Source organism: Anthonomus grandis, unplaced genomic scaffold (genome assembly GCF_022605725.1).
Source record: "Anthonomus grandis grandis unplaced genomic scaffold, icAntGran1.3 ctg00000887.1, whole genome shotgun sequence".
Taxonomy (NCBI): Eukaryota; Metazoa; Arthropoda; class Insecta; order Coleoptera; family Curculionidae; genus Anthonomus; species Anthonomus grandis.
In genome coordinates, this window is record NW_026088617.1 from 5,892 (window position 1) to 18,934 (window position 13,043).

General features: G+C 30.3%; 1 protein-coding gene and 1 long non-coding RNA gene across 3 annotated transcripts; one reads left to right on the forward strand and one right to left on the reverse strand.

Annotated features, from left to right (window-relative positions):
• The first annotated feature begins 1,685 nt into the window (after window positions 1-1,685).
• Window positions 1,686-6,965, forward strand: LOC126749892 (uncharacterized). The gene is made up of 3 exons (XR_007665449.1): window positions 1,686-1,822; window positions 3,371-3,542; window positions 6,829-6,965. It is a non-coding gene; the product is annotated as an uncharacterized LOC126749892 (long non-coding RNA).
• Window positions 6,966-9,840: 2,875 nt separating this feature from the next.
• LOC126749893 (uncharacterized) lies at window positions 9,841-12,491 on the reverse strand. Of its 2 annotated transcripts, none has more exons than XR_007665450.1 (4): window positions 11,783-12,070; window positions 10,551-10,841; window positions 10,361-10,495; window positions 9,841-10,289 (listed from the first exon to the last, which is right to left on the reverse strand). XR_007665450.1 is itself a non-coding variant. In XM_050459497.1 (4 exons), the coding sequence occupies exons 1-3, from the start codon at window positions 12,219-12,221 to the stop codon at window positions 10,432-10,434; spliced, it is 492 nt and encodes a 163-aa protein (XP_050315454.1). In that variant the 5' UTR covers window positions 12,222-12,491; the 3' UTR covers window positions 9,847-10,289; window positions 10,361-10,431. The 2 variants fall into 2 exon arrangements, 1 of the variants encoding a protein (XP_050315454.1); XM_050459497.1 differs by lacking the exon at window positions 11,783-12,070 and adding an exon at window positions 12,085-12,491 and having other exon boundaries at window positions 9,847-10,289.
• Window positions 12,492-13,043: the final 552 nt, after the last annotated feature.

The following is a 13,043-nucleotide window of genomic DNA, read 5'->3' on the forward strand; positions in this document are numbered from 1 at the left end:
AAATTTTCGATCTAAAAAAAGTACATGTTAATTGTAAAAAACCGAAATTTCGATTTTTCTCAAAAACTATAATTTTTTCAATTTTGATAATTACGCGAAAGGTGCCCCTTCGCTAGGAGTACTTAACAGTTTTTAAATGAAAGCTCTATCTTTAATAACAAAAAAGTTATGCAAAATTTTCGATCTAAAAAAGTACATGTTAATCGTAAAAAACCTAAATTTCGATTTTTCTCAAAAACTATAATTTTTTCAATTTTGATAATTATGTGCAAGGTGCCCCTTTGCGAGGAGTACTTGGCAGTTTTTAAATGAAAGCTCTATCTTTAATAACAAAAAAGTTATGCAAAATTTTCGATCTAAAAAAGTACATGTTAATCGTAAAAAACCGAAATTTCAATTTTTCTCAAAAACTATAATTTTTTCAATTTTGATAATTATGTGCAAGGTGCCCCTTTGCGAGGAGTACTTGGAAGTTCTTAAATGAAAGCTCTATCTTTAATAACAAAAAAGTTATGCAAAATTTTCGATCTAAAAATGTACATGTTAATCGTAAAAAACCGAAATTTCGATTTTTCTCAATAACTATAATTTTTTCAATTTTGATAATTATGTGCAAGGTGCCCCTTTGCGAGGAGTACTTGGCAGTTTTTAAATGAAAGCTCTATCTTTAATAACAAAAAAGTTATGCAAAATTTTCGATCTAAAAAAGTACATGTTAATCGTAAAAAACCGAAATTTCGATTTTTCCTCAAAAACTATAGTTTTTTCAATTTTGATAATTATGTGCAAGGTGCCCCTTTGCGAGGAGTACTTGGAAGTTCTTAAATGAAAGCTCTATCTTTAATAACAAAAAAGTTATGCAAAATTTTCGATCTAAAAATGTACATGTTAATCGTAAAAAACTGAAATTTCGATTTTTCTTAATAACTATAATTTTTTCAATTTTGATAATTATGTGCAAGGTGCCCCTTTGCGAGGAGTACTTGGCAGTTTTTAAATGAAAGCTCTATCTTTAATAACAAAAAAGTTATGCAAAATTTTCGATCTAAAAAAGTACATGTTAATCGTAAAAAACCGAAATTTCGATTTTTCTCAAAAACTATAATTTTTTCACACATCTCGTGAGAGTGCAAGCTGCCCCTTTGCGAGGAGTACCTGGCAGTTTTTAAATGAAAGCTCTATCTTTAATAACAAAAAAGTTATGCAAAATTTTCGATCTAAAAAAGTACATGTTAATCGTAAAAAACCGAAATTTCGATTTTTCTCAAAAACTATAATTTTTTCAATTTTAATAATTATGTGCAAGCTGCCCCTTTGCGAGGAGCACTTGGCCGTTTTTAAATGAAAGCTCTATCTTTAATAACAAAAAAGTTATGCAAAATTTTCGATATAGAAAAGTACATGTTAATTGTAAAAAACCGAAATTTCGATTTTTTTCAAAAACTATAACTTTTTTAATTTTGATAATTATGTGCAAGGTGCCCCTTTGCGAGGAGTACTTGGCAGTTTTTAAATGAAAGCTCTATCTTTAATAACAAAGAGATTATGCAAAATTTTTGATCTAAAAAAGTACATGTTAATCGTAAAAAACCGAAATTTCGATTTTTCTCAAAAACTATAATTTTTTCAATTTTAATAATCATGTGCAAGCTGCCCCTTTGCGAGGAGTACTTGGAAGTTCTTAAATGAAAGCTCTATCTTTAATAACAAAAAAGTTATGCAAAATTTTCGATCTAAAAATGTACATGTTAATCGTAAAAAACCGAAATTTCGATTTTTCTCAATAACTATAATTTTTTCAATTTTGATAATTATGTGCAAGGTGCCCCTTTTCGAGGAGTACTTGACTGTTTTTAAATGGAAGCTCTATCTTTAATAACAAAAAAGTTATGCAAAATTTTCGATCTAAAAAAGTACATGTTAATCGTAAAAAACCGAAATTTCGATTTTTCTCAAAAACTATAATTTTTTCAATTTTGATAATTATGTGCAAGGTGCCCCTTTGCGAGGAGTACCTGGCAGTTTTTAAATGAGAGCTCTATCTTTAATAACAAAAAAGTTATGCAAAATTTTCGATCTAAAAATGTACATGTTAATCGTAAAAAACCTAAATTTCGATTTTTCTCAAAAACTATAATTTTTTTAATTTTGATAATTATGTGCAAGGTGCCCCTTTGCGAGGAGTACTTGGCAGTTTTTAAATGAAAGCTCTATCTTTAATAACAAAAAAGTTATGCAAAATTTTCGATCTAAAAAAGTACATGTTAATCGTAAAAAACCGAAATTTCGATTTTTCTCAAAAACTATAATTTTTTCAATTTTAATAATTATGTGCAAGCTGCCCCTTTGCGAGGAGTACCTGGCAGTTTTTAAATGAAAGCTCTATCTTTAATAACAAAAAAGTTATGCAAAATTTTCGATCTAAAAAAGTACATGTTAATCGTAAAAAACCGAAATTTCGATTTTTCTCAAAAACTATAATTTTTTCAATTTTAATAATTATGTGCAAGCTGCCCCTTTGCGAGGAGCACTTGGCCGTTTTTAAATAAAAGCTCTATCTTTAATAACAAAAAAGTTATGCAAAATTTTCGATATAGAAAAGTACATGTTAATTGTAAAAAACCGAAATTTCGATTTTTCTCAAAAACTATAACTTTTTTAATTTTGATAATTATGTGCAAGGTGCCCCTTTGCGAGGAGTACTTGGCAGTTTTTAAATGAAAGCTCTATCTTTAATAACAAAGAGATTATGCAAAATTTTTGATCTAAAAAAGTACATGTTAGATGTAAAAAACCGAATTTTCGATTTTTCTCAAAAACTATAATTTTTTCAATTTTGATAATTACGCGAAAGGTGCCTTTTCGCTAGGAGTACTTAACAGTTTTTAAATGAAAGCTCTATCTTTAATAACAAAAAAGTTATGCAAAATTTTCGATCTAAAAATGTACATGTTATTTGTAAAAAACCGAAATTTCGATTTTTCTCAAAAACTATAATTTTTTCAATTTTGATAATTATGTGCAAGGTGCCCCTTTGCGAGGAGTACCTGGCAGTTTTTAAATGAGAGCTCTATCTTTAATAACAAAAAAGTTATGCAAAATTTTCGATCTAAAAATGTACATGTTAATCGTAAAAAACCGAAATTTCGATTTTTCCCAAAAACTATAATTTTTTCAATTTTGATTATTACGTACAAGGTGCCCCTTTGCGAGGAGTACCTGGCAGTTTTTAAATGAGAGCTCTATCTTTAATAACAAAAAAGTTATGCAAAATTTTCGATCTAAAAAAGTACATGTTAATCGTAAAAAACCGAAATTTCGATTTTTCTCAATAACTATAATTTTTTTAATTTTGATAATTATGTGCAAGGTGCCCCTTTGCGAGGAGTACTTGGCAGTTTTTAAATGAAAGCTCTATCTTTAATAACAAAAAAGTTATGCAAAATTTTCGATCTAAAAAAGTACATGTTAATCGTAAAAAACCGAAATTTCGATTTTTCTCAAAAACTATAATTTTTTCAATTTTGATAATTATGTGCAAGGTGCCCCTTTGCGAGGAGTACCTGGCAGTTTTTAAATGAAAGCTCTATCTTTAATAACAAAAAAGTTATGCAAAATTTTCGATCTAAAAAAGTAACACATCTCGTGAGAGTCCGAAATTTCGATTTTTCTCAAAAAATAATTTTTTCAATTTTGATAATTATGTGCAAGGTGCCCCTTTGCGAGGAGTACCTGGCAGTTTTTAAATGAAAGCTCTATCTTTAATAACAAAAAAGTTATGCATAATTTTCGATCTAAAAATGTACATGTTAATCGTAAAAAACCTAAATTTCGATTTTTCTCAAAAAATAATTTTTTCAATTTTGATAATTATGTGCAAGGTGCCCCTTTGCGAAAAGTACTTGGCAGTTTTTAAATGAAAGCTCTATCTTTAAGAACAAAAAAAGTTATGCAAAATTTTCGATCTAAAAAAGTACATGTTAATTGTAAAAAACCGAAATTTCGATTTATTTCAAAGACTACAATTTTTTCAATTTTGATAATTATGTGCAAGATGCCCCTTTGCGAGGAGTACTTGACTGTTTTTAAATGGAAGCTCTATCTTTAATAACAAAAAAGTTATGCAAAATTTTCGATCTAAAAAAGTACATGTTAATCGTAAAAAACCGAAATTTCGATTTTTCTCAAAAACTAAAATTTTTTCAATTTTGATAATTATGTGCAAGGTGCCCCTTTGCGAGGAGTACCTGGCAGTTTTTAAATGAGAGCTCTATCTTTAATAACAAAAAAGTTATGCAAAATTTTCGATCTAAAAATGTACATGTTATTTGTAAAAAACCGAAATTTCGATTTTTTTCAAAAACTATAATTTTTTCAATTTTGATAATTATGTGCAAGGTGCCCCTTTGCGAGGAGTACTTGGCAGTTTTTAAATGAAAGCTCTATCTTTAATAACAAAAAAGTTATGCAAAAATTTTCGATCTAAAAAAGTACATGTTAATCGTAAAAAAACCGAAATTTCGATTTTTCTCAAAAACTAAAATTTTTTCAATTTTGATAATTATGTGCAAGGTGCCCCTTTGCGAGGAGTACCTGGCAGTTTTTAAATGAGAGCTCTATCTTTAATAACAAAAAAGTTATGCAAAATTTTCGATCTAAAAATGTACATGTTAATTGTAAAAAACCGAAATTTCGATTTATTTCAAAGACTACAATTTTTTCAATTTTGATAATTATGTGCAAGATGCCCCTTTGCGAGGAGTACTTGACTGTTTTTAAATGGAAGCTCTATCTTAATAACAAAAAAGTTATGCAAAATTTTCGATCTAAAAAAGTTACATGTTAATCGTAAAAAACCTAAATTTCGATTTTTCCCAAAAACTATAATTTTTTCAATTTTGATTATTACGTACAAGGTGCCCCCTTTTGCGAGGAGTACTTGGCAGTTTTTAAATGAAAGCTCTATCTTTAATAACAAAAAAGTTATGCAAAATTTTCGATCTAAAAATGTACATGTTATTTGTAAAAAACCGAAATTTCGATTTTTTTCAAAAACTATAATTTTTTCAATTTTAATAATTATGTGCAAGGTGCTCCTTTGCCAGGAGTAATTGACTGTTTTTAAATGAAAGCTCTATCTTTAATAACAAAAAAGTTATGCAACATTTTCGATCTAAAAAAGTACATGTTAATTGTAAAAAACCGAAATTTCGATTTTTTTCAAAAACTACAATTTTTTTTAGTTTTAGATTATTACGTACAAGGTGCCCCTTTGCGAGGAGTACTTGGCAGTTTTTAAATGAAAGCTCTATCTTTAATAACAAAAAAGTTACGCAACATTTTCGATCTAAAAAAGTACATGTTAATTGTAAAAAAACCGAAATTTCGATTTTTCTCAAAAACTACAATTTTTTTAGTTCTTGATTATTACGTACAAGGTGCCCCTTTGCGAGGATTACTTGGCAGTTTTTAAATGAAAGCTCTATCTTTAATAACAAAAAAGTTACGCAACATTTTCGATCTAAAAAAGTACATGTTAATTGTAGAAAACCGAAATTTCGATTTTTTTCAAAAACTATAATTTTTTCAATTTTAATAATTATGTGCAAGGTGCTCCGTTGCCAGGAGTACTTGACTGTTTTTAAATGAAAGCTCTATCTTTAATAACAAAAAAGTTATGCAAAATTTTCGATCTAAAAAAACACATCTCGTGAGAGTTACATGTTAATTGTAAAAAACCGAAATTTCGATTTTTCTCAAAAACTATAATTTTTTCAGTTTTGATAATTATGTGCAAGGTGCCCCTTCGCTAGGAGTACTTGACTGTTTTTAAATGAAAGCTCTATCTTTAATAACAAAAAAGTTATGCAAAATTTTCGATCTCAAAAAGTACATGTTAATTGTAAAAAAACCGAAATTTCGATTTTTTTCAAAAACTATAATTTTTTCAATTTTAATAATTATGTGCAAGGTGCCTCTTTGCGAGGAGTACTTGGCAGTTTTTAAATGAAAGCTCTATCTTTAATAACAAAAAAGTTATACAAAATTTTCGATATAAAAAGTACATGTTAATTGTAAAAAACCGAAATTTCGATTTTTCTCAAAAACTATAATTTTTTCGATTATGATAATTATGTGCAAGGTGCCCCTTCGCTAGGAGTACTTGACTGTTTTTAAATGAAAGCTCTATCTTTAATAACAAAAAAGTTATGCAAAATTTTCGATCCAAAAAAGTACATGTTAATTGTAAAAAACCAAAATTTCGATTTTTCTCAAAAACTATAATTTTTTCAATTTTAATAATTATGTGCAAGGTGCCCCTTCGCTAGGAGTACTTGACTGTTTTTAAATGAAAGTTCTATCTTTAATAACAAAAAAGTTATGCAAAATTTTCGATCTAAAAAAGTACATGTTAATCGTAAAAAACCGAAATTTCGATTTTTCTCAAAAACTATAATTTTTTCAATTTTGATAATTATGTGCAAGGTGCCCCTTTGCGAGGAGTACCTGGCAGTTTTTAAATGAAAGCTCTATCTTTAATAACAAAAAAGTTATGCATAATTTTCGATCTAAAAATGTACATGTTAATCGTAAAAAACCTAAATTTCGATTTTTCTCAAAAAATAATTTTTTCAATTTTGATAATTATGTGCAAGGTGCCCCTTTGCGAGGAGTACTTGGCAGTTTTTAAATGAAAGCTCTATCTTTAAGAACAAAAAAGTTATGCAAAATTTTCGATCTAAAAAAGTACATGTTAATTGTAAAAAACCGAAATTTCGATTTTTCTCAAAAACTATAATTTTTTCAATTTTGATAATTATGTGCAAGGTGCCCCTTTGCGAGGAGTACCTGGCAGTTTTTAAATGAGAGCTCTATCTTTAATAACAAAAAAGTTATGCAAAATTTTCGATCTAAAAATGTACATGTTAATCGTAAAAAACCTAAATTTCGATTTTTCCCAAAAACTATAATTTTTTCAATTTTGATAATCATGTGCAAGGTGCCCCTTTGCGAGGAGTACTTGGCAGTTTTTAAATGAAAGCTCTATCTTTAATAACAAAAAAGTTATGCAAAATTTTCGATCTAAAAATGTACATGTTATTTGTAAAAAACCGAAATTTCGATTTTTTTCAAAAACTATAATTTTTTCAATTTTAATAATTATGTGCAAGGTGCTCCTTTGCCAGGAGTACTTGACTGTTTTTAAATGAAAGCTCTATCTTTAATAACAAAAAAGTTATGCAACATTTTTGATCTAAAAAAGTACATGTTAATTGGAAAAAACCTAAATTTCGATTTATTTCAAAGACTACAATTTTCTTAGTTTTTGATTATCACGTACAAGGTGCCCCTTTGCAAGGAGTACTTGGCAGTTCTTAAATAAAAGCTCTATCTTTAATAACAAAAAAGTTATGCAAAATTTTCGATATAAAAAAGTACATGTTAATTGTAAAAAACCTAAATTTCGATTTATTTCAAAGACTACAATTTTTTTTGTTTTTGATTATCACGTACAAGGTGCCCCTTTGCAAGGAGTACTTGGCAGTTTTTAAATAAAAGCTCTATCTTTAATAACAAAGAGATTATGCAAAATTTTCGATCTAAAAAAGTACATGTTAATTGTAAAAAACCGAAATTTCGATTTTTCTCAAAAACTATAATTTTTTTAATTTTGATAATTACGCGAAAGGTGCCCCTTTGCTAGGAGTACTTAACAGTTTTTAAATGAAAGCTCTATCTTTAATAACAAAAAAGTTATGCAAAATTTTCGATCTAAAATTGTACATGTTAATCGTAAAAAACATAAATTTCGATTTTTCTCAAAAACTATAATTTTTTCAATTTTGATTATTACGTACAAGGTGCCCCTTTGCGAGGAGTACTTGGCAGTTTTTAAATGAAAGCTCTATCTTTAATAACAAAAAAGTTATGCAAAATTTTCGATCTAAAAATGTACATGTTATTTGTAAAAAACCGAAATTTCGATTTTTTTCAAAAACTATAATTTTTTCAATTTTAATAATTATGTGCAAGGTGCTCCTTTGCCAGGAGTACTTGACTGTTTTTAAATGAAAGCTCTATCTTTAATAACAAAAAAGTTATGCAACATTTTCGATCTAAAAAAGTACATGTTAATTGTAAAAAACCGAAATTTCGATTTTTTTCAAAAACTACAATTTTTTTAGTTTTAGATTATTACGTACAAGGTGCCCCTTTGCGAGGAGTACTTGGCAGTTTTTAAATGAAAGCTCTATCTTTAATAACAAAAAAGTTACGCAACATTTACGATCTAAAAAAGTACATGTTAATTGTAAAAAACCGAAATTTCGATTTTTCTCAAAAACTACAATTTTTTTAGTTCTTGATTATTACGTACAAGGTGCCCCTTTGCGAGGATTAATTGGCAGTTTTTAAATGAAAGCTCTATCTTTAATAACAAAAAAGTTACGCAACATTTTCGATCTAAAAAAGTACATGTTAATTGTAGAAAACCGAAATTTCGATTTTTTTCAAAAACTATAATTTTTTCAATTTTAATAATTATGTGCAAGGTGCTCCGTTGCCAGGAGTACTTGACTGTTTTTAAATGAAAGCTCTATCTTTAATAACAAAAAAGTTATACACATCTCGTGAGAGTAAAAAGTACATGTTAATCGTAAAAACCGAAATTTCGATTTTTCTCAAAAACTATAATTTTTTCAATTTTTGATAATTACGCGAAAGGTGCCCCTTCGCTAGGAGTACTTAACAGTTTTTAAATGAAAGCTCTATCTTTAATAACAAAAAAGTTATGCAAAATTTTCGATCTAAAAAAGTACATGTTAATTGTAAAAAACCAAAATTTCGATTTTTCTTAAAAACTATAATTTTTTTAATTTTGATAACTATGTGCAAGGTGCCCCTTTGCGAGGAGTACTTGGCAGTTTTTAAATGAAAGCTCTATCTTTAATAACAAAAAAGTTATGCAAAATTTTCGATCTAAAAAAGTACATGTTAATTGTAAAAAACCGAAATTTCGATTTTTCTCAAAAACTATAATTTTTTCGATTATGATAATTATGTGCAAGGTGCCCCTTCGCTAGGAGTACTTGACTGTTTTTAAATGAAAGCTCTATCTTTAATAACAAAAAAGTTATGCAAAATTTTCTATCCAAAAAAGTACATGTTAATTGTAAAAAACCAAAATTTCGATTTATCTCAAAAACTATAATTTTTTCAATTTTAATAATTATGTGCAAGGTGCCCCTTCGCTAGGAGTACTTGACTGTTTTTAAATGAAAGCTCTATCTTTAATAACAAAAAAGTAATGCAAAATTTTCGATCTAAAAAAGTACATGTTAATTGTAAAAAACCGAAATTTCGATTTTTGTCAAAAACTATAATTTTTTTAATTTTAATAATTATGTGCAAGGTGCCCCTTTGCGAGGAGTACCTGGCAGTTTTTAAATGAAAGCTCTATCTTTAATAACAAAAAAGTTATGCAAAATTTTCGATCTAAAAAAGTACATGTTAATCGTAAAAAACCTAAATTTCGATTTTTCTCAAAAACTATAATTTTTTCAATTTTGATAATTATGTGCAAGGTGCCCCCTTTGCGAGGAGTACTTGGCAGTTTTTAAATGAAAGCTCTATCTTTAATAACAAAAAAGTTATGCAAAATTTTCGATCTAAAAAAGTACATGTTAATCGTAAAAAACATAAATTTCGATTTTTCTCAAAAACTATATTTTTTTCAATTTTAATAATTATGTGCAAGGTGCCCCTTTGCATGGAGTACTTGACAGTTTTTAAATGAAAGCTCTATCTTTAATAACAAAAAAGTTATGCAAAATTTTAAAACTAATAAACTTTGTGAAATTTCAGTTTTTCCACGTTTCAAGTTTTTTTTTTACAATGAGTGCGACAGAGATAAACTTATAAGCTACAAAGTCCACCCACAAGTCAGTTTTGACCCCTGTTGACTTTTTTTAAATTTTCTTACTAAAAACTGATTTAAAAGACTTAATCGTACTATCCCCCTAGCACATTCCGTTCTACAATAATTATAAAAACAAACACGATATAGCTTGACTTGCCTTAATCCTAACTTCTTCTGACTCGTCTTGCATCAGTCTGTTCAGTTTATCACAGACAGTTTCCAGTGAAACTTTCGGTTTATTCTCGGGTAGTAGTTCGGCGTAGAACAAACCGATGACAAGGGCGGGATTGGCCCTTAGACGCCACCTTTAAACCAACTCGTCCTCGATTTGACCCCCAAATAACCTTGATATCTTTGATTCCATAAATCCCTAATTAAATTCAAAATATATCACAGACGAACTGCATGAATATTACATTTAAGGTGCTGCCATTTACTTACCATGCGTTTAATTAACTCCCCAATAAAATCCGTGAACATCAAGTCGGTGTCATCGCCCAAACACTCCTGGATCATGCGGTATACCTCCGGAAAATCCAGATAAGGGCCAAACTTCTGCATTGTACTTTTACAGGCCTAAATGGGGTCCATGCATGAGTTAAGTGAGTAAAATGATCCAAAAAAGTCATACCTTGACAATATACACGTCTGGAGCGCATAGATGCAAGAGTAAAGTGATGAGGTTCCCTTGGATCTCACTCGATCCTTGAATGCCTCCAAATTGGTCTCCTGGCCAAAGGATGTTGCCAGATCTCCTAATAACTGGATCGAGGATCTCCTTAGACGTGGATCCTCTTGACTGAATAGCAACTTGATCCTCACTGCTCCGGTAACTTGAAAGGAACTGAATTTGTACCCTGGCAAACTGTTCAGGAGTTTCGAGAAGGATTGCAGGGACTCCAGGATCAGCTCGCTTTCGTTCCTAGATAAGGAAGAATAGGTCGATCATTTTGTAAATTATTATATTAAGAGTAGAACCTTTCAAGGAACCTACAGTTGAGTAGCTCGTTGTCGAGTTATTTTCTTCGGGTCCTATTTATTTATTAAGAAATAAATCCTGGAATTTTTACTGAATTGACTTAGAAAATGGACAATATTGATAATGTGGACTAAAAACTCATTAAAATCCATATCGAGATTTGATCACCAGAAACAAAGTCTGTGATAATCACAGGAAAGCTTGCCGGTCAATAAAATCAATCAATTAATAAATTGTCACTGCCAAAATTAGATGTTTTATTTGTAATTCTCATGGTAGAGATTTATTCAAAGTAAGTATATGTAAACGGAATCCAGGTATCTGAGGTTTTTAAAGAAAAAGAGAGAGAAGAAGAAGAAGAAAAAGAAGAAGCAGAAGAAACTTTGGGTTCAACTGCTTGTAAAAAATCAATAATTTTGTCCAGGCATTTAAAAAAGAGGAAGAAGGAGAAGAGAAGTAGAATGTAGCCAAAGTGCGAGAGAAATGAGGGAGGGAAAGGGATAGACAATGAGACGCCCCACAGGAGTGGAGGAAACCAGAGGGTTGTCTGTCCATTTTCCTACCTCGTTTCCCTCTCACACTCGTTACTGCTACTTCTCTTCTTCTTCTTCTTTTTCAACGGTGTCAAATACTCGGAAGAAGTTATTGATTTGCCAAACCTGCCATTCTGCCCATCATTTGGGCACCTTATAACAATAAATGTTTTTTTTGGACTTTTATTGTAATGGGATTTTTAGTCCCGAGGGTTCGTATGTCAAAGAAACCACTTATGTCGGGAAATCTCAGTTAATTCACCTCAGTTATGGGCTTAGTTTTAACACCTTTTAATAACAAAATAGATAACATAAATTGCTAGCCAAGAAACAGGACAGTTGTAACCTTACCTATTAATAATAAAAGCACTGACCCGGATTAAAACCTTTTAACGGAACCACGGAGTCAAAAGCGCCATACTTCTTTATTAAATGGTGATAAACGAAGTAATAATCATACGAATACTCCGAGCAGAAATGTAGGGTTTAAAGAATGTCACACATTTCCACAAATAAATAAAAAATTTAAGACGCCCGATATTCTAATAGAACGAACTATAGCAAATTTAGAGGTCGTTTCGCTACATTATATATTTTGTTTGTGGTTTGATATTTTTTTTTAATTTTCAAAATTTTTAAGTTAAGAAACTTACCCCAAATTGTGATAATCCAAACAGTCCATTAAAATGCCCAGTATCTGATTGCAGTACCGCACCACGAGCTCCTTATTCAAATTCTCCGGGGCATACCCCGACCTTCCGCACCCAGCAGCTCTGGTCCAGCTGGACATCCAAAATCATCTCCAATAGGTTTTCTATTAAAACCACCTGTTTGCTCTCTACATTGTCCTTGATCAAGTAGGTAAAGAAAGCGACCACTACCGTCCACTGAGGTATCAGGTCCGACCGAATACTGGGCCCATAAAGGAGGCGATCCATGACAAAGTGTGCTACATGTCTGCACATACGTCCCCCACCACTGTTTCGGTCATTTTTAGAAAGAGAAGTTAGTCCTGGTCGTTGCAGAGAGAGCTGGAGAATAAAAGATATGCTCACATGTGAACGAGTGAGTCAACCCATATCCCCCACCCGCCCCACACTGTTTATCAGTAAGAAATTATATACCCCCCCCTCTTTCAAATTTTTTCATAATTTTTTTTTATTCGAATTCCAACTAACTATAACAGCGGATTATTCTGATCACCTAGATTACGAAAACACTGGGTTATAACAAGATCCGAGCAGAACTAAGGAGCCTTCAAAGTTTGGGTTTTTTCATTTTTCGGGTATACCCCCCCGTATCGAATTTTTTCACCAAAAATTGATTTTTTCGAAATCAAACTAAGTATACCAGCGTCTTATTCTGATCACCTAGATTACGAAATCACCGGGTTATAACAGGATCCGAACAGAACTAAGGGAATGAGAGCACTTTGAAAATCCTGAAAAAGTCGTTTTCGACGTCCGTTTTTGAGGCCAAAAATGGGCTACAAAAATGCCATATCTCGGCTCTCGTAGAAGCTACGACCTTGCGGATGGTCTCGTTGGATTCAGAAGGAAGAAACTAAGACAAAACCGTTGGAATTTTCCCGATAGCTCATATACAAGCCGAG